Consider the following 23177-nt stretch of genomic DNA (forward strand, 5'->3'; position numbering starts at 1 on the left):
TCAGTAAAGCTCGTGGATATTAAGCAAAATAATATTTATAAAAAATCGGTAAGGTAAAAATGGAAATGTATTCTTTCTTAACAGATTTTATATATACATTTCTTTATACATCTTGCTAATACGTTAACTGTGTATCTGTTATTACATAGATTATATTTTACACATAGAAAATGTTCATGAGAACCGGGTGCCAAATCGTAATCATTAAAAGTTTTCGATAGTGAAAATATTGTGTCACTGATGGTAAACTCATCACACTCATATTTTTTGCGGTAGCTCGTACCTGATAGGTTGCTTATAATAATACATCGAAAGTTTATTTATAATAATTATTATTATTGTTTGTTAACGTAACACCAGTCCCGCAAAACGCCAAACTGTCCGCAAACGGGTTTTGTCGCGTAATACATCTATACACAATAACTTCTGCATTGAATAGCACTACGTACGTATAATTTTCATGAACATTGAGTGCTGATAAATAATCTATGAATCAGATCACGCCAACTATTGTTATTCGCTTCGCGATTTCAATCATTTTGATTACGTTGTATTAATATTCGCGATTCAAATGAGTGGCTTACGTCTGACCAATTATTTTATAGTGATATGTAGTCTGCTAACATTCGACTCGAGCGCATATATATTTCTACTGATTTTATCTGCACGTATAAGCACAGAGTGTTAACAGTTTGAGTGGTGAATATCATATGTGTATGAAATATCGGTTACCTAGAAAAGAAAAAATAGCGAATGGCCACAGCAGCCACGGATTGTTATACTTAGTAAAAAAAAAAAAAAAAATAGCTAACCCCCTAACCTGACTCATAATTACCTCTACATCATGTGTTCATGTGAGTCATGAGTTCTAACAGAGTTAAAAGTAAGTATGAATACCTGGAGTGAGTAGTAAAATCGAAACGTTACTGTATAGAATGTTTTTTTTACGGAGCAATAGCGTTATTGATATTATTAGTTGAACTCGAGTAATATCGAACGTTTCGATAGAAATTCTTAAAAAAACTGTACAGATTTATTCAAATCATCGAACTGCTGCCAATCGTCACCGTCACACACTTCCTAGATCAATGCTTCTCAGTCTTTCTAATTTTTGCCTTCTTTGTAAATTTTTAAAACTTTCATCCCCCCCTCCTTAAATTGGAATTAAGATTTTGATTTTAGAAGGCCATTTTTTTTTTTTTTCGTATTAATGGTACCATAAGTATAAAGTAAAACTAGGATGGTTTTAATTATATCCGCACAACATATGTTCATGTTAACCCATAGGAACGTTCATAACGAGTTATTTGCCTTCAAGGACTACTTTTTGTCAGGTTAAAATGTAGAATTTCATGAAGTTAGTTGGTAGGTTAATTTAGGTTCACTATTGGTGTCAATCATGGCGGACTATGGCGCTGTAATCAGTTGCAACAGATACAATATGCTTAAGCAAATTGTCTTTTTAGACTTATATTTTGAAGAATTACTAGATTTTAAATATTTTTATTTTGTCCTCAACTACGAATGAATGTTATTATACATAATCAGCTAACAATAAGAAAATTTTTAAATAACTCGATATGGGACCGATCGTTTTGAAGAACCATGTATAGTATATAGTACCATCACGACCATCGTTTCCTTTGACCCCATCAACCTATTAATTTTCGTCATGACATTATAATATTATTACATCGATACAGAATAATATTATATCATGTATAATTTCTCATTCCGTGTGTTCGGCCTCCCGCTACGATTATCGAACGCAAAATAAATGTTTTTGTGTACCATTATCGTACTAATACATCGTCGGGGGCAACCCACACAGTATTATTACTTACTTTATCGAATCGATCGCGAAACGTCAAATATTAAGAACGCGTGTTACCAGTGGTTACCGACTATATCCACTGCATGCGCGTAGCATTCAATGAGAAGATGGAAACATTTCGTAAAGATGCGCGGTCGTGACGTGCCGACGAAGGAAAAAATTCAAAGTTAGAATAGCATATATTCTTGGCGCACGGTATACGTAATGCGTTTTCGAAGCGTGATTTATATACTAAATATATACGAAAAATGTATCACAAATCGCCGCGATTACGGGGATATTCTGAAATAAATTATGTTCACGCTCGATTCGAAAACGCAAACGGAAAAGGCAATCGTCGTAGCGACCGATTTTCGTCCATGTCGATTTTTCATTTAGAATTTAAATGAAACAAAAATATGCGTCTTTGCAGAAACGTCTAATATTTTATCATGATACTACAATATTATACTATTGCTTGTAATAATTATAATAATAATAGTAATATGTTATAAATCATTTCGATTTCAAACAGGACGGACGAAACGGGATGAAATATTGTTCTATACATAATTCGTCTATTTCTTATACGCAACCCGGTGGTGATGAGCAGGGACTTTTAACGAGCACTCAGAGAATGGAATGTCATATTGAATTGAAACGAGCCCCCTGCGTCCTTATCGTCCATAATATTTTCTTAATATTTTCTAATGCGTATTACATTATTTTACATTTTCTTTATTTTTTGTTTCTCTATCTCCGACATCACGGTCATAACAGTATACGTGCGGAGTTCAACGTTGATATTTTCGATCGAATATTATTTCGTACCGATTTCGAACCGTTAGAGTCTATACACCACATAGATATATCAAGAAAAGAAAAACAACGAAATAAAATTACATCCACCTTCTCGAAGTCGATCTTAATTGCAATGTATTTGCAAAATATATTATAATCAAATATTATAATATTATATAATATATATAAAATCCACCTACTCATCAGTTATCAATAGTTATTGATTTTTATTATAATAAAAACAAGCAAAATATTACGAAATCTTAACGAATTCTGTGAAGTGTTTAAGAAATGTCGTTATAAATCATTATTATAATTTATTCATTGCATTTAAATTATGCTTTATAAGTGTTCGGATCTTAGTTTTGCTTATTTTTTTTTTTTTTAAATTTTATTGTTAGAATTCTCAAGTTTATTTGAACCTAAATTAATTAATTAATCTAAATAAATTAACCTAAAACCAAGTTTATTTATGAAAATTCTTATTTTGCTTAAACATTTTTGAATGAAGATATTTGATTTAAACTGTGAGTAAGTATCGCTGTACAAATTTAGAAGCTTCGTTCAGCTGTTTAACTTTAACTGAAATTGTTATCTTTTTGTATATAAATAACGAAACGCAACGTTATAAAAATAAATAATTTTCTTTGACTTTTATTTTAAAGTTTTTTTTCTTTTTTATCTATTTCTATGCAAAACTTTCAAAATGTAACAAAAATACTAAAAAATCGAAAAAGTTTGAAGAATAAAAGTTTCCATGTTAATTTGTTAGGCGTGTATATCAAACTTTTCTATTACAGGAAAACGTTTTCCAGCTGGTTATCAAGTAAAAACTAATAACAACCTAACGTATTTGAATCTGGTTTGCAGATGTATACAGGTACTTGTATTGTATACAGTATAAATTATTTTAATTTAGTTTAATTACATTTGAATTTATTAACGCCATATAGCAATTTACAAGTTTATACAAATTTTATAGAATGATATATATATATTGTATATAATTAATTATATATACATTCATTCAGGAACGGAGTGGGAACCAAATTCAGGTGGGAGTTTGAAATGCATCCAGGCCACCCACCATTTACTAATTAAATCACTAAAAACTTTCTCACTACACTCAATAATTAAAATATTTCATTTTATTTTTAATAATATTATTAATTTCGTTATTATTAAAAAATTGCAATCATTATTTTGCTATACCGTTTAACATTTAATGTATATTTACATATCACTAATACCTGATAAATAAAATTTGTGTAATTGTATAATTTAAATCAAAGGAAAATAAATACAAGGAATAATATCATATCAAAAATTGCAGAGTATGGTTGGGGGCTGACTCTAACTCTCTTAGGATTGCCATATTAGGATTGGCGTTTTCCGCAGCGGAATACTGCGTGCCAGTTTGGATTAACAATAAACATGTATCAAAAATTAATATCCAACTTAAGAGAGCAATGAGAACTATATCAGTAACGTAGAAAACAACTCCCCTCCCATAGCTTCCTGTGATGACTAATATAACGCCTCCATTACTTAGATGAGAAGAGGCATTAAGAAGAGAGTGGCAAAAATACTTAAAGCTTTCTGGTCTGCCGATTTATGAGGATATCATATATTTACCAAGTATGAGACTGAAATCTCGTAACCCCAGCTGGAAAATTATGGATGATCCTAGTTATGGTGTAGTGGAACCATGGAAGAAAGCGTGGGCTACTAGTAAAACTTTGAACTATGTCCTCGTATCTCAGCTAGAACAGAGATATCGGGTTTCCAACTGCCAAGGAAATAATGGATTACTCTAAACCGCTTTAGGTGCGGCCAAGAAAGATGCGGTCACTTCATGTCGAAATAGAATTTAGCTGAGAATGCTCGGTGTGAGTGTGGATACCCGAACCAGACAATAAAGCACATAACTGATGAATGTTTTATTTATTCATTTAATAAAGGGCTTAACGATCTTCACAAATTGGAAGAAGGGACTGTTGATTGGTTAAGAAGCCTACCAATTGGAATTTAATGGTGCCAAATTAATACTAAAATAACCAACACACACACTAATTTTTAGAATAATAATTATATCGTGCTGATGGTTTAACTGTTTCCACATTTTTGAGCTTCTATTTAATTGTTGCAAGTGTTTATAGATGTATTTGAAAACCGGATTATTTTAACGCCATACGAATATTTATATAATATTATTTACCGATGGAGCTGAGCGACGACTCTTCCACAACGGCCAGCGTGCTGTTGTGTATGGTCAGGTGCCGGATGTCCATTCCCAGGAACACGAACCCTTGGAGCTTGGGTAGGTTGTTGTGCCGCAGCTTCAAGTAAAATATGACCAGCGACGGTTTGCCCTTGAGCACCGCCATAGTTTTGGATATGTGCTGCAAGTCGGTGAACTCACACAGTATGTCCAATCCACCGTTCTTCTTCACCGTGCACACGCATGGCGCGATCTCGCCGTGTGTGGGACATTGCTGGATGACCGGGCCGCTGGCCGACCACGCCGAGTCCACGGTGATGGCCGACAGCAGGCTGCACACCAATACGAACGCGGGCACCATCGCTAGCCGGTGGTCGCCATACCTGAAACGGAAACCACAAGACAGGGATTTATTACTGGATCGGTAACGGTGGGGGTGGGGGCACAGATGCGCGGTCAATCGATCGCGCGACAGATCATCGCGTCGACGTTTTTATCATCGCATGCTCGTCACTAGCCGCTATTTTGTGGCGGTCATTTCGTCGTAATCACCACTACGTCGCTGGTTTAATTTTCACTTAAGACGTTCGAAAAATCTAAATAGTACCCCTTACACTGGGCGAGAGGAGCTAAATCTTAAATCTAATATCTACATCATACCTATCGAAAGAATGCGCGAAAAAAAAATAGCAAAAACCGATGAATAATCAATAGCATCTTGTTATTTTTTATAATTGAAGAGATTAGTTTTATAAGTAAGAACAATTTAAGGAGGAGATATATGAAAAATGTTGACCTAAGATAACTTATCTGGCGTATAGATAGGGAGATGTCAAAAATGATAAAAAATGCGGTGTCAGAATACTTGAATGCTCCAAAAAATCATTTTTTAAAAACTACGGATATGTTAATGATAACATTTGATTACTATTCAGAATAAAGGAAAAACAATTACCAATCAAATAATGTGCTTTGTCGTGTTTATGGTTCGTCTGTATGGAAACTGTACGAATGGAGTGAAAACTGTGTAATTATACTTGTTTCGTCTTCCTTATAGATATATACCTTACAGACACCTTTATTGTGTTGATAAGCAGTAAGCACTCGATGTTCCGCAATAGTTATGTATGCGTACGTCTATAACGTTCAATATTATTTTTATAAAATAATAATCATTTTAAATGCTATAATTTCCATCAAATATGTTCCTGGATGTTCAATAATGTAATTAACGTTTCCAGGAACTCTCCAATAAGAGTTTTGTTGAATACTTGGAGTTGAGTAAATTTCATAAACTTTAAGCATTGATTACTAATTAGTAATGCTTGCACAATTCCGAAACCTTTGATCGTGCCCGGTCGATAACGGTACGTACGATATAACAGTATAATAATCGAATATGCATAATAAAGAAAACAAGCGTGTAACGGCAATGAAAATAAATTGAATTGCTTTTCGATTTGATATAACAAACGAGAATCATCCAAAAAACTTTTTTCTCGAGGTAAAACACGTTTCAGAAGTCTGAACCGATACCATAATATATACGTATAATAGCTTACAACTATCATAACTTAAAAATTCGTGTAAAAATTATCAGGAGAATTATTTACTATGTGTAGCATAGCGGTTATGGATCATCGAAATGTTATTCTAAACGTTCTCAGGTGAAAATATAAACATTATTGTGATTGAATTCGATTTGACAGGAACTCACATAGTCGACTGTCCATATGCACTATAAGAATGCATTGTTTGCGTATTTATTATTACTGGTCTAATTTGAATTTTGTCTAAGGATGTTGTATTAGCGTGGAATAATTTTCAGTATGAATGTCACCAATTTAATAACACGTTAATATGTATAAATTAACATTATTTATCAATGATATAGTAATATCTGTGTTCCACCGAAAAAATTATCAGCGATTTTATAACATTGTGCTATTCTATTTTTATTATTTTTTTTTCCCATTTCGATAATATTTCTATGTGTATTTGTCAAATTAAAGAAGGTGTATTGATTTGTAATGGTATAAAGCAAATACTGTAAAAGTTTGATCGAAACTTTCCATAATTTATTGTTCTATATACATAAAGATAACATATATAACCATTTGTTTAAGGCTGGTTAAGGTATTCAGGCTGTTATGGGTTTAGCTATTAATTCTTCCAGTCAGAAAGTTTTACATTTAGACGATTACGAGTTTAATCGTGTATATTCTTACCCCAATATGTATAAACAATGAGTGTAGAAACTAAAAAGTTTAGAAATCTTAAACGTTCAGTGTTAATTACACATGATAAGTATAACAAGCAATTAGCTAAAGATTAATTCAATGCTATACGAGTTTAAAATTTGTACAACGTTGAATGTTGTTGAATCAGATCTTCACTACAAATTTGAGATTTACAAACTTTTTAGACACACTGTACATTGAAAACACGAGTGTATGGTATTAAGTTTTATAAGTGTATAATATTGTAAAGGGTAAATAATAAAGGGGCCTATTGTTTTGAAATAAGTTAAATAACATCAAATTTTATTTAGATCATATACATTACATACATATTTTGATTGACAAGAATATGAACATTTTAATAGTGAGGAATTTATTACAAGGCACTATTAAATTCATATATTAAGTATTATGTTTAAATACAGGTCTCAGAGGATCTGATAAATTATGTTTATGGAGCTTTCTTTGTTTATGTGTTTTAAAATATCAAAATATCTTATATTCAATATATAATCGAAGCTTTTAAGAGTTGACGGAAGTATCTTTTATTGATTAATTTATTGATATGTATTGTATGGTCTGATTTTATTCGTTAGGTTTTGTTTTGTTATTTCAATTTTAGCTGAGAATTGATTATATTTTTGAGAACACTGAATGTGCATATGATAAATATCATAAGCTTTAATATTTTTAGTTATAGCTATAAGCTTTTAAACTCCATATTAAATTTTATTTTCATCATTTTAAATTATACCTTTGGGCTTCATGACCCTTATCCGGGTTTTGTGTAGTTATTCCTTTGGGTTTAGTACAGGATTTTATTATAGAATCTACTTGAAATTTGAACTTCACGCATTAGATACCGTTTATCTGTTTGTTCTATGTTAAAATACAAATAATAATAGTCAATGTTATTTTGCATTTATTTCTTAGACTTAATAAGCGAGTTGTAAATATTTTTAACTAAAATATTTAACATTAAATAACTTTTAAGAATTAAAAAAAAAACAACTATTAAAAAAATTAAAAATTTTTAAATTAATACTTGTATGAATGTTGGTAGTAGAAATAAATTGCTCAGTAAGTAATTTAATAAGATTTTTTTTCTAATTTTATGTTATATATCTAAGTACCTAGTATATTATACTATCATTTATAAACGTATTTATTGTACTCTATTATTTTATCATATGCATTTGTAGAATTATGAACTATATTTAAACCATTGTTCTTGATTAATTTTTCGAGGGTGTATATGAAAACTTCTAAAATATTCATGAATATTTTGCAGCAAAATAACAAATCTCTATAGTCTTATAACTTTGCATTACGATATCATTAAGACTACATTGAACTTGTCAGTTTATTTTAAATCAGTATGTTGCATTTAATAAGAATTGATATTGGATTTAAAATAAAATATTCGTTATTTTTATTATTAAGTGAACAGATAATTCTTACTTTGGATAGTTAATATTTTGTAGATTCCAGTAATGTTGTAATAATAATGTAATAAATTAGGAATCCCTAAATAAAACTTTTATTTCAATTTATGCGTGCGTTACTAGTTTGAATTGTAATTTGCATACTTTGCACGTTTGGCTTACCTCAAACGTTTTGTACGTGCGCTATAAAGCGATGTGTGGCAAACTATCGATTTTATAATTTTATATATGGCGATAAGCCCGAAAATTGTAAAAATTTGTATACATGTATCACGACTTTAATCCAACATATGCACTCACGCCCTCACCCTTATAGTGTATACATGTATACATTTTTATAATAAGAGTACGTGTGTTTGTGGTTTTCGTAGAACTGAAAACATAGTATCTAAATACGGTTTCTATGATAATCTGAGATTTTTACTGTTAAAACTTGAAATTATGTATCATATACAATGGTTTATTTGGTGTAAGTCAAAATTAAATACGAATAAATATGTTAATTTAAAAGTTAATTTTCAATATGATTAAGACGAGAGTCTGCAAAATTACATATTTATTATAATATTATATAAAAACTTTTTTTTAAATATTTTAACTAAAATAATGCTAAAACTAAGGAAAAAATGTAATTATCATGTAATAAACTAATATAATACCACTATGTGCATGGTCTTTATGTTTAAATAAATTTTATGTTTTTACATAAACATAATTAATTAACAATAAGGTTTTAACCTTATTGTTAATTAATTATATACAATCACTATAATTAAACGTCATTGTAGGCACGTATTTTATCAACTACAATCTATATTATTGTGTAAATAGTATTTTCACTGACATTTGAGTTTTTAATAATTTTATAACATTAATCTCATCTCTATTAAAAGGATTTTGCTGTAATTCAAATAAATCTATTAATATTTTAATCTAATAATTTAAATAAGTTACCCTTTGTTCTAAATATTATGTATATATACGTTGGGTACTTAGTAAAAATATATTATATAATAAAATGATCTAAAAGACAAAATATAATGTACAACGTTTTTATTTTAAAGAAAATCCTTTCTATTCTAAGCTAAATAATTGTTTCAGGTATAGGTTCTCATGTTTCTTATAGGTACAAAATTTGTTTCCAAAACCATTAGCACAATAGGTACGTACGTCATGAATGATCAATTGTATATGTCGTAGAAATGTGATTCTACGTTTGGAGTTAAAAGAAAAAGGAAAAAAGGAAAGAAAGATAAAAGAAAAATATGAAGTAAATAATATTAAAACATTTTAGATTAATTAAGTGTAATCAATTATGACAGCGAGGTAAAAGAGAACTTTCTTACTGTATCTAAAAATATTACATACATATCTAATGTATCTTCTTGTATATTGAAACTTTGTTAAAATAAAATGGTTATCTTTAGCGTGACGGTAAAGTAAAACAAGAAAAGAACCCTATTTTATTTCATATTTTATGCTGAGCTATATTGAGAAACCCTTTTGTATTACACGCAGGTAGTAAATTTTCAATGGATGGCCGTTAAGGTAGCCCAGAGGGGAACTATCTTTATTTTGAAGCGCCGTCGGAATAAGTAATATTATAGCGTTTTATGAATTTATTACTTGAGAATATTTAATTAAAATAAAAAAATTAAATTAAATTGGATATTTATTAAAGCCATAGTTTAATTATCTTTAAAATCGCTTATTTAATTTTAATTTTAAAGCTGATCATTAATTCTTCTTTTTATAATATTCCCTTATACTTTTGTTTATTAAACGATTCTAGAACTATTATTGTGAGGAATGTAATTTAATTTAAAATCACAATAGATGTATTTATGATTTTGATAATCATAGTATTAGGTACAGATATTTTAATTTTTAAATGATTATATTTTTATAGTATCGAAGTTTATAAAACGTAGAACTTATGATATTCTTTTTTTTTCAGTGCAAAATTCTGAACATATCCTATTTATATAATGTTATTAGTATCTATTATAAAGCGTATACCAAAAGTATAGAATATTATTGGTTATAAATTATAATACATATAATATAAAAAACTCAATTATGAATAGTTACTAATTTATAAATTATGCATTATAAATGTGCTAAAATTTTTAAAAAATTTGTTTCATGATGAAAAAAAATAGCTATAATGAAAAAGAAATAATAAATTAATACATTAACTTTTTCAACCCATTATATGGAATTATCTTTCAGTTTTCAAATTTTTTCTTTTGTATATAACTTCATAAATCATTAACGAGAAAGCAACAACTTTGAACTTTGCAGTGCCACCCAATGACATGTTGTCATCATTTTTCATCGATTTAGAAAGAAATTTTAACAAACTTTAAAATTATTTTCACCAAATCTAATAACACGTCCTAAATATGCTTTTTATAAACTATTGAATCGAGCATTCTATATAAGCGATGCCAACTTTATGGATATAAAATATATCACTTAACTCTTGAAACAAAAAGTGCCAACTGACAATTATTGTACTTGGTTCAAAATGATTTTATCGAGATGATTATTCATACTTGATATAAATCTTTGTAAAATATAAATTATAATATACTACAGACTTTGAAAAATACTTGAATGTTTCTTTCTCATAGTTTTAAGCGTAGGTAGGTAATCAAAATTTGTGGGTTTTTTGTTTTGAATTTATGTAATACACAACCTATATGTTAGTTATTTTAGTATCATATTTATAACCAAAATATTGTATAGTAAAAGTTATAATTTTTATTCTTTTTTGTTTATTATGATAACATGTACATTTTTAATTGGAAAAAAGGTCGTTTAAAAGATTATCCCCGTTATTTGCAGCATACATGCTTATGTTAGCGTGGGATTATAAAATGAATTTTGTAGTTGACCGTGGGCTATATTTTTACTGCCATTCTTTACTATAATGATAAAATTATAATTTTTATTTTTAATTTTATAACATTTATTATTTCGTAGATATGTTATTAATAAAGTATAAGAGTATACACGAATTTATGTGGATGGTTTGATTTAAAACATGTGTTCAATGATTTTTTTTATCGTTTTTAAAAATTTGAATATTTAAAAATTTCAATAACGATAAATTTATCAAAATGAAGTAAATGACCTGGTGGACAATTTGTTTACATATATTCACAATATAGATTGTAAATTCTTCATACTTAAATGTCACTTTCAATGATCATAAAAGCTAAGATATTTAGCTTTTTATCCAGCATAGTAGTTTGGAATCGATTTTCTATAATTAACGATTTGGAAATAATAGGCTAATTGTCAGCAATAACATATTTCTACATGGAATTTTAAGATAGAATATTTAGAGAAATATATTAAAAAATCAAAATGTTTTAAAAAAAAAAATGTATGTTTCAATATTTCAATAAGGATGAAAGTATCAAGATTTAAGTATTTCAAAGTGAAAGTTTCATGTGACATGCTTCATATTTATAATCCTAACTGCAGAGATGCAATTATTAAATCATATTTCAAGCTTATATTATGTGTATTCTTATAAATAACTGTTGAATGGGAATGTTGCTAAGCATTGCTTCAAGTATTAATATTTCTATATTTTATTTTTATAAATTGTTCATTCATAAAATAAATATTTACGTATATTTTTATAAATTAAAAAAACGGCATTTTATAAACTTTATGATTAAATAATGTGTTTATATATTAATATTTAGCATTTAGTTAGTTAGCATAAAATATTTAAATTGTTTTTAGCTGATTGCAGAAAATCAACAAAATAATTTAATTGTACATGTAAAATATTATTCAAATTATTTATTTTAAATATCTAACTTAAAAAAAGTGGATATCGAAATTTGCTCACTGCGTGTATTATGTACACAATAAATATTGGTCCAAATCAAAATTAGATCGATTCAGTTAATAAATATAATATTATAAAATTGATAACTTTAGTGAGTTAAACACATTGAAATATTTTATGGAACCATTATTACATAATGTTTAGTCGATGTTAAATGGAGTTATAACATTATATTATTCATAAAATACATAATATTTTAACCATCATATTTTGGTGCTGGTAAAATACTAAAATATTAAACTTTGATCAACTGAAATGATATATCAAACCTGTTTATTAAAACCTTAAAATTAACCAATTCGTTATGTGGACATTGTAATTATTTTTAAATTGTTAAGTCATAATACAGTTATTTTTGTAAAAATATAAAACAAATGATAAAATATCGTATAAAAAAAACTTGGCACCACAAAATGTCTAGAATCTCACAACTAATATAATACAGAAATACACTATTATTTATACCTTACTATCAACTTTCCACTGGTAAACTAATGAAGATTAATTATGTCACTTATGTATGCATAAATCCAATTTTTCAAGTTATAGTAACATTTATTATACATTTTAGTTGCGAGTTCTGTGTATAAAATGTAATTTCATGCGTAAAATTGAAATAAATGGTTATATGTTCAATGAATTCTAAGGAATGTTATTACCTTCACGAAATAGTAAAAAAAATATATAGATGTGGTGTATAGAGTATTATTTCAATGTAAAATTATATATAGGGGAATAAAAAATACACATAAAAGTAAAATAAAGGCTTTATTCAATTGAATATTGACGTTATAGGTACGCTAACGAATTTCGGATGAACTACTGTAATTCAAAACGTTGCGATAATAATGTAAAAAATGAAAAATTCAATTAAAAAATATTTAAAAAATTGAAAATTATGTGAAATTTAAAAATAACGAGAACAAAAGGATTATTATTTTAGTTTTAATTTTTATTAAAGATAAATATTAACTGAAGTTAACTTATCAAATTTACGTATATTGCTTTCGTGGACTAACGCAGCGTTTCTTATACTTTTTTCATCACGTACTCATTAACCTCTCGCCATTGTTTTACGTATCCTCTATTTATTATGAAATATTTATTTATTTTAATCATTATGCATCGATTTATAATACAATGTATATAAAAAAAATGTAAATTTCTCCATTTAACTTTGAAATGATTTTTGAGGTTGTTTGACAACACTTAATTTTTTAAATCTGATCCCACAGATGATATGTAAATTCATAAGTCTAAATTCATTAAAAAATCTATTAATATACTTATTTTAATGAACATGTATGATGATAATGCCCTTTTTATAAACATAATGCTCATTATCAAATATTTCATAAATTATCTATTAATTCAAATACATACATTTTACATTTTCCGTTTTAATAATATTTTTCCTTTGTATTTTTTCACGTACTACCAGAATTATGTGTACTTCTGGGTGAGAAACACTGAACTAGCTTAAATCAAAAAATTAACCGTTTTGTCTTATTTGACGAAGTGGGGTCGTTGACCAATGTCTATTTTGTGGAAATTTAATAATTTAAATTTATAAGGTTTTTAAAATCAAAATAATAGAATATAATTCATTTTCCACCAAAAGCAGTTTAAAAGAAGAAAATAATATTTTATGAAGTAGTTTTCTGAAAACATACATTCAGAAAATGTTCCTTAGTATAACTTGATATCGATTGCAATCAATAGTGTTTGCCCATTGTGTTTCGACGTTGCGTGTTGAATATTTTGACCCATATAAATATTGTTTGACTGCTCGAAAAATGTTGCTTTCGTGTAAGAGTCATGTATATGTTAAGAAAGCAGTGATTTATATTTCGAATCTCAAACGTCAGACAGGTAAGAAAAGAATATATAAAAGACATTTGTTTGCTGTACTCCAAACGATTTTTGAGTATTCGAATCTTTTCGAATCGATTAAAAATGTCTAATAACAATAAATGTTTTATAAGAAAATACATACATTAATGTATGTAACCAAATAATATATTTTTATAAAATAATAGTTATCTAAAATAATAAAAAAAATTTCTGTTCGTTGTTAAAAACATTACAGTAAATTAAAAATATACACACTAAAACATCGCTAAATTAGTCAATTTTTTTTTGCAAAAGATCGTGTATTCCAATGATTACATTTTTAATGATATTATAATTTATATTTATGTACATTTCTCTAGACTTTAATTATCATGCAATGCCGGAACTAATATGATTATAATGTTAATAATTTGAGTATAATTTACTGTGAAATAAAATAACGTTTTACCAGTCATTTATAGTAGACTTACCTAATAACTCCTAGTAATTTTACTTAGTTGAATTCTTTGCCATGCATAAAGTATAATGTTATAACTTAAATCAAGCATTTTAAATTATTAAAATACGAATAGAAGTAAAAATTGTAATAAAAAAAAGAAGAAAATCGTTAAACATACTTAATATTTATTTTTTTGAATTAGGTGATCTTGAATATCTATTTAAATCATGAACGTTTTAAAAATTAAGTTGATTTATTATATTATTTAATGTTTATGTAGAATCTATGTTGATCTGAGTAATAAAAAGTATATCTAGGTTATACTTATGTACTCAATAATTTACTTATTTGTGAGTACAATTTAAAAAGGAAGCTTATTTTTATTTATTAGTTCTATTTTTATTTTTAAATGCATTATATATTTATGCATTCAATTTTTTTTGCAATTATAATTTTCTAATTCAAAAATAAATAATAACTCAATAATTTTAATCAGAATAATATTTTGAATTTTTATAACATTTTATCGTCTATGTGTTATAATTTATTATATACTCCCACTAATTGGTTATTGCAATGTTTCTATTACGTTAGAGATTCGCTTGTTCATTAATTCAATAATCCGTAGATGTAACTACTGTTTTATATTTTGATTGAAAATGTCAGGTATACCTATGATAATACTTTCGAATATCATAATAAGTTGATATGTTTATGAAATTGAAAAAATTAACGAGAAAAAAATATATCATACACAATTTTAGTAATGTGTGTAAATTCTTTTTTTTCTAATTTAATAACATTACAGTAGGTAAGTGCAAAATTATTTTCATTTTTTTTTTTCAGTGTATAAATGGAAATATTATATGCGTGTATGTATATACATAAGTAGATTCTTGGAATGTGATTCGGAGAAGTGATTCGACTAGCGACTCTTTATCGGCGGAAGTTATTTTACGGTGGGGTTGAGAATTTATCATATAACGCAGCAGAAGAGTAAGGACAATGGTCAGAAAATGAAAAAGGCACTGATTCCAGGTAAAAATAATAGTATAGTATCTCTGACCGTGAAGTCAGAGAAAATTATGGCAAAATCGGGGTAGACGTTGAGATTATTTTCGGAAAAAAATCGTATATAATACTGTACGATTGTAAATACGTCCAAGAAGTTTCTTTTCCCCGAGTTGTATGAGTGGAAGAATAGCGTCTGAATTTATCTATGAATTACTATGTTCTTGTAAAGTCAGTGATATTCACAAGCCGGGATTATAAATTAACGTTGAATAGACATAGTAAATAATGAATTTGAGTAAAAATCCTGATCGTATACAAAACATTTTGATTATATATACATACGTATAACTACACTATATTTTACTTCCATATTTTGGTACTCTCTGTTATTCAACTACAATATTTAGTTGTCCCTTTTAGCGTATTATTGTATAATATAAAATATATACTTGAGCAAACGGATTAAACAAGTAAGGAAAAGTGAAGTTTGAAATTTGGTTTTTTATTATTTTGCATGGATCCCACTAAATTATTAAAACTGAAAAGCAATACATATTTAAATCTGAATCGTATAGGAATAAGTACACGAAAATTCGAATCAATATAAACATTAATAATAATAACCAAAATGTTCAATATAGTATTCTAATATTGTAAATTAAGTTTCACTAATTATAATAATACATTCAATGAACTTTCAGAGTTTGAAAATCTTTTATTTCACGACAAATTTTGAATAGGTATTAAAGATAAAATTTGTTAAATCACATAAACACTTATTGTTTAAAGTTTTATTCCTACATTTTTAAATATAATAAAATCACAAAAAAAATAAATTGCATTTATTTTATAATATTACTATGCAACTATACGTATCATTCTCGTATATCATTGATTATAAACACTAGTATACTACGTATTTTAATAATCTATGATGTTATTTAAATAAATATTATTCGTTTAATTCTTTTTGAGATTTAAGATAGTAGAACTTTCTAGTAATCTTTTGAATTGAATGCATTACATATTTATATAATTTACATATACGTGTAACGTATGTCGTTGATTGCAATATTATCATTAACTTGATATTTATAAAAAAAAAACAAAGTTCATTGATTTTTGTAGAAAAACTTAGTTATTCAGTAACAAGTTATTATTATTATTTTATTTAACGTAGAAATTAATGTATTCATGTAAATATATGTGTATCTAAAGTTAAATACAGGTAAACATTTTTGAATAAGATAAGCTTTTGTAGGTATTTTTTGGCCACGACTTAATAAATATAAACTCATACGTTAAAAATAAAAATAAAAATAAATTTTATCTGTAAAATTTATTTAAATAATACAACTACTATAACGTTTCATTCAGCGACATTTATTTTTACTTAGAGAATAATCACCATGGTTCAGATTTTATAGCATTTGCAAATTTTTATTAGCAATAAATACATATAATTAAAGATGTTTAGAATTACATCAATTTTTTTACCGTTATCCTAATTTATTCATTTTAGTTCGAAAAATATGAGTATAATGTACTATAAACACCTTATATGGCAAGTACTATATGCTCATGTAATAATAATTATAATATATATACGGAATAATAATAAACGTAATTCATGAATAAATAAAGGTAAGCGTATGAATACAAGGAAATATAATTGAAAAGAAAAATAATATGGAGCAAGGACTCAAAAAAAATATTTTTGAAAATAAGTAAATATTTAATTCAATTATGACTTCGTGGTAAACATTTGCATGCCTAAATTACCCGACGGATAAATTGTTAATACACATAATTTATGAAATATACAATTGAAACATTATATTGATGTTCCTCGAATCTAATGATATGATAGGTGCAACACGATTGTGCAATTTTTCCTTTTTTTACCCGACTAATGACACCACGATTGCGCCACGATCCCTTTTTATCTGATAAACTTACAACACCATTGCGCACAAAATAATAATATATGTATATATTATGTATAATAATTTATGTACAACATAAAATAATGTATAGAATACATACTTCCTACAAATCATTTTCATATACATACACTCAAACGTATTATCTATTAATTCACAATTTTCCTTCCCAATTATTTCAGGCTTAGGACTGTCAACAAATTATCATCGTTAGCTTGGTTAAAAATTGTTTTTTTTTTAAATTACATATATGCTAAGTGTATATAACTAACATGGTCAATGGTCGAAATTTTTTTTATTAAAAATTGTTTTTTTTTCTATAATGATAGTCAGTCATTAGTCGATATTATTATTATAACTATTATTAGCTCAATCTACTTTTCATTTCGATTTTATAAAAAGTGCATTTTGTGAATTAATAATTTGAGTGCATGTATATGCAAATTATAGAAAGTATGTATTGTATACATTATTTTATGTTGTACATAAATTATTATACATAGTATATACACATATTATTATTTGGTGCGCAATGGTGTTGTTATTTTATCAGATAAAAAGGGATCGTGACGCAATCGTGGTGTAATTAGTCGGGTAAAAAAAAAAGGAAAAATTGCACAATCGTGTTACAGCCGATATGTTACTATGAAAACCTCATCCAGATTATTTTGTTCGGTAATCGGTATCTCTCTATTGTCTTTATATTCCCCGTAATCTATTCAATTAATCGTTTATCATAAAATATACCTTATTAACCGAAATCTAATGATATTTTTTTTTGTATTACACTATGCCTACACAGTATATATGTATAACAAATATAAGTTGATTAATAATTTGAAAAAAAAAATAACACGTTTAAAAAGAGTCGAAATTATAGATATGTTGAATCATGACGTTACACAATAAAGAATATTTGGATATCATCTGTTCCACTTGGAATATTGATTTGAATGTGATATTAGTCGTTTGAAAATTCTATACAAGGATACCACCCGCCCTTGAAGCTCACCAAAAGCAGTAACTTACCTGACAATCGCTATTTTCATTTAATTCCGTGGTACAGTCAATTTGTTTTAAACTGTCAGTTAACATCCTGTTGTAATTGGTGCATTTTGGTGTTAAGTGACACGTCATTTTTCACAGTTTATTTCAAGCAACCAGGTGTGGCACTAGTGTAATAATTGTATAGCCGTGTTAATTTGAGGTATTCCAAACGTAATACATAATGCATTAAATTCAAATAAAAAGTAAATGTTAATTTTAAAGTTTTTAATTATATTTGTGATGGTAATTATATATTAATACGTCTCGAACATTTACTATTTTCTACATTTAATAACGAACTGTTGGTTGGTTGTTCATGGACTATTAATAATAATATTAATAATAACGTCAATATTGATCAATATCGTTCTAATTTTCTATTCGAAAACATAACATCAAGTTCGCAAAAAAAAAAGTTATTTTTACGATGTAGACGTTACAAATAATTTACTGAAAACATATTTAGAATGTGATACTAGCCTTTAATAAACGAATTTCGTTTTGTAGGATGATGAAAAACTAAAATTATTTATTATATATTATATACTATATTTGTATATTGGGCAACGAAAAAGTTGAAATTAAATTAAAGTATTATTTGAGAATAACATGTAGTTGATATTATAATGTGCATGGCCTATTGTTTTATATCGACCGAAAAATATAAAAAACTGTATTGGTAATAAAGTTCGTCGTGCAGATTATTTGATGTCAGATATTCGTAAAATATTATTATCCGTTTTGAATTGACGTATTTATAATATTTTATATTATATTTTATTTGTTCGACATGTGAGGGTGCGAGACTTGCCGTATATTTTGGTTATTATTCAGATTCATATTCTTTTGTTGATATTATTTTTTTATCTTCCCGTTTTTCATCGGAAAATAATGGTGTTGTTCCATACAGTCTCATATTCATCCAAAGAAATTGCAGTGTTTTACGATTTTCTTCTCGATGCAAACAAAATATTCATGCGGTTAAAGGTGTTTTTTTGTTTTATTTTTTCCCCTTCGCTGGATTGAGTAAAAACAGTACACCACACGTAACACCAGCGATTTCTTTTTCATTTGTAAATATTTTATTAAAATGATGTATTATTGAGAAGTGACTTTTCTACCATGACACAGCCAATTTTCCAACACAATACCATTTTTCATTAATTCCTATCACTGTGCTCAGAGAAAACTAATTGTTTTAGTTTTCTTCATAGCCGTTATATTAAATTATAAAGCGAAATATGTACATGTATATATATATATATATAAAGGTAATGGTAAAATAAAAAAAGTACGAAAAGCGTTTTCCGCAATTGTGACTTCCGTAACAGAATGTTTGTCCAACCAATGGACATAGCAAATATCTTAAACCAATAAAGATAAACCCTCCATCAAATATAGTTTTCTCTCGGCTCCGATTCTCCGCTGAGATTTCGTCCTTTAGAAATATTAAGAACCGACATTTCAGATTCCGATGGTGGAAACGTTTAATTTATCTTAGACATTTTAACACGAACACTGTATATGTGCTATAACGTAAGATCTGAAGGACGTCTCTATATCATCATAGTATGTGTGTTTGTTGACGCAGAATAATTTATTCAATCATTTATAAGAATATCATTTAGAAATATTATATGATTATGTTATAATCATATTTCAAGCTTTTTTGGGGATTTTAATCATACCACGGCCGCCTGGATATGCACGGTGAACAGTGTACACGAACTTCAATCGAATTTCTCTAACATAGTTCACGCAATAGTACAGTACTGCTGTGGTATTTTATTAACGCAGTATCTAAAAACGCAGACCTTCCAGCAAAGTATGTTCTGATGGATAATTATTATTTCACACAATACGTCAAAATCGCTTTTATTCAATACTTTTTCATATATACATATAACTTAAATAAATTTGAATTTAATTTCAGTAGAGAATGCACTGTTTTACAATTCACACAATATTATGCACTGAACGTTTTGAAATCTTATTATATTATTTAATCCATTTCCTCCAAAAAAATTACACACTCAAGTTTAAAATACAAAAAGTCAATTAGACGCTGGTTTTAAGTTTTAGTATGTTGTCGTAGTATTTGTATATATTTGGAATAAAGAGCTGTACTGGAAAAACAATTATGGTCAAAAATCGGTGTAATATAACAATCAAATATTTATAATATCATAGCTCAAGTGAATTCACGCAATTAATTTATTCTTTGTTCTTATCTTTAAATTTTGAAATCGTAAAATATAAAATTATTCATGTAATAATGTAATTATTTTATCGTAAAATTATTATTTTTCAATTTTTTTCAATTCTTCCGTGGGATTGAAAAAAGTTGTGGAGATAATGTAAAATAATAAATTTAAAAATACAACCCGTGTATAATTTTTGATCTTGTCAAATAAAATACGTTATGAGAATATTGATAAAACTTATTTATGGAAAATAATGTTTACTTCATTTTGAAGCCACACATACTCGTATATACGTTTTCACAAAATCTTAAACATAATTAATGTAAAAAAACTTATAGGAAAGTATAGCAGTTATCATTTATTATTTTTCTCGGACAAAATCCTACAGATATGGTAGAAAAGTACATTTTGTCAATCCGCCACACATATAAGATATGAAAGAATGAAAGTTTCAAATTTTAAATCACGAAACTTGTATACAGCAGGGCAAGTTAAAACAAAATCAAATTATAAGTATGCAATTTCTTTCTTACAAACTCGGACCGTTATACTTGTAGGTATCCGTGCCGATAAAAACTTAAAATACTATAGTCTTGTTAAGTGGTTTTCGATTCTCTAATTGTTGGTACATATTATAATTTTCGTCGCAGTAAAGTAGCGGTAGTGTCTTTCGAAAAAAACGATACAGGCTACGTTTAAAAAGCATTCCATTTTTTGAACGACTTTGAATAAATTACATATATGAGGAATATTACAACTCTATAACAAAAGATAATGCTTGGACAGAATTATTAAAAAATGTGTACAGATATGAAGAGTAACTTTTATTTTCTCTATCTCTTTTTTTTTATTTATTTCACAAATCAACAACTCCTTGTTCCATATTTCTACCCTTCCACTACTTTACTTTCACCAGTAATAAGTGCTTACGGTTTCTCTCTATTGCTTTTATGCTACTCACATTTTGAGGAAATAATTTTCATAATACATACATTTAAATCTATAAATGTCAAGATTCCGAGTTACGAAGCAATTAGAAACTATTATGTGATTTTTAATTGTACTTATATGTAGCTCGTATTTACTATTTACATACTTATACAATCTTCATTTGTATAAATAATAAATTAAAAATTATATATGTATTGATAATTTACACAGAGATGGTATGTATTGGAATAAAACAAAAATAAATTAGGTCAACTATGAATGTTAAGTTAAAAAAAATATATATATATATCTAAAAATACATTAGATTATTTTGTAAAAGTATATTGTCAATGGTTCATTAGTTCAAAATTAAGATTATAAAACAGTAAATATTAAAAAAAACACATTTTACATTATTTCCTACTCGATATTTATTAAATTTACTATAATTTTTAATATCATCTTTAATTTATAAAAATATCATTAAACCTCTAAATTTACACATTTTAAAGATATATTTAGAGTGAATAGACTAATAATTTCATAGCTAAAATCTATGTTTGAATTTAGAAAAATTTAATAACGGTCTTAATTTATTATAAACTAATATTTCTCTTTAGCTTTGATTTTTAATAAGCTATTCTCGTTTACAAACATTTACATAGTTAATATGGCTTATCGTAGTTAGTTCTATTATTTAGTTAGTATTTAATTAGTTGATTGTTATCATATTATATTTATGAGAATTATTATTTTATTGAATCATATTATAACAAATAAAAAACATAATGGTCATTATTATAAACATTTTATATTAAAACAATAACATTTATTTGTTTTAGATATTATGATACAATATTTCTTTTAAAATAAATAATATTTACTATATTATAAAAATATATTTTTTTTATACCTTTTGACATGGAAGGAAATTCTACGTTCACGCCTCTAACTTTTTTTTATTAGAATTTTTTACCCGTGTAAAGTTATTTTTATCTATAATATCATCATTCATTTATTATGTAATTATAGTGTTGGGATTGTATTTTTATAGCCACATGAATATTTCATTATTTATTCATGTGCAGATATAATATATATAATATTATATTTTTATTTTGATATGTATCTGCTTACACCTTATATTTACTTCAGTAATGATATATTCTTTCTTTGTTTCTTTGGGGAAAAGCGGTTGTTTAATTAAAATACGATAAATTCTTCTCATGCATGGGACTATACACCATGGTGACAGGTAAAAGTAAAGATGGACCAAAAACTGTCCAAATATTTAAGTAATCGTTTTCATATATTATTATTCTTCTGACACGCATTACATGGTAGTGATATACAAT

At 26.8% G+C, this 23177-nt stretch overlaps 1 protein-coding gene across 2 annotated transcripts in view; it reads right to left on the reverse strand.

Moving 5' to 3' along the window:
- The window catches only part of LOC112683215 (leucine-rich repeats and immunoglobulin-like domains protein 2), a 109689-nt gene that overhangs the window by 20944 nt on the left and 65568 nt on the right, over positions 1–23177 (reverse strand). For both annotated transcript variants that reach the window (XM_025554127.1, XM_025554128.1), the window contains one exon: positions 4833–5218. In XM_025554127.1, coding sequence (XP_025409912.1) covers positions 4833–5196 — 364 coding nt within the window. In that variant the 5' untranslated portion in view covers positions 5197–5218. The remainder of the gene's footprint in view (positions 1–4832; positions 5219–23177) is intronic.

Source organism: Sipha flava, unplaced genomic scaffold (genome assembly GCF_003268045.1).
Source record: "Sipha flava isolate LNK unplaced genomic scaffold, YSA_version1 222_pilon_pilon, whole genome shotgun sequence".
NCBI lineage: Eukaryota > Metazoa > Arthropoda > Insecta > Hemiptera > Aphididae > Sipha > Sipha flava.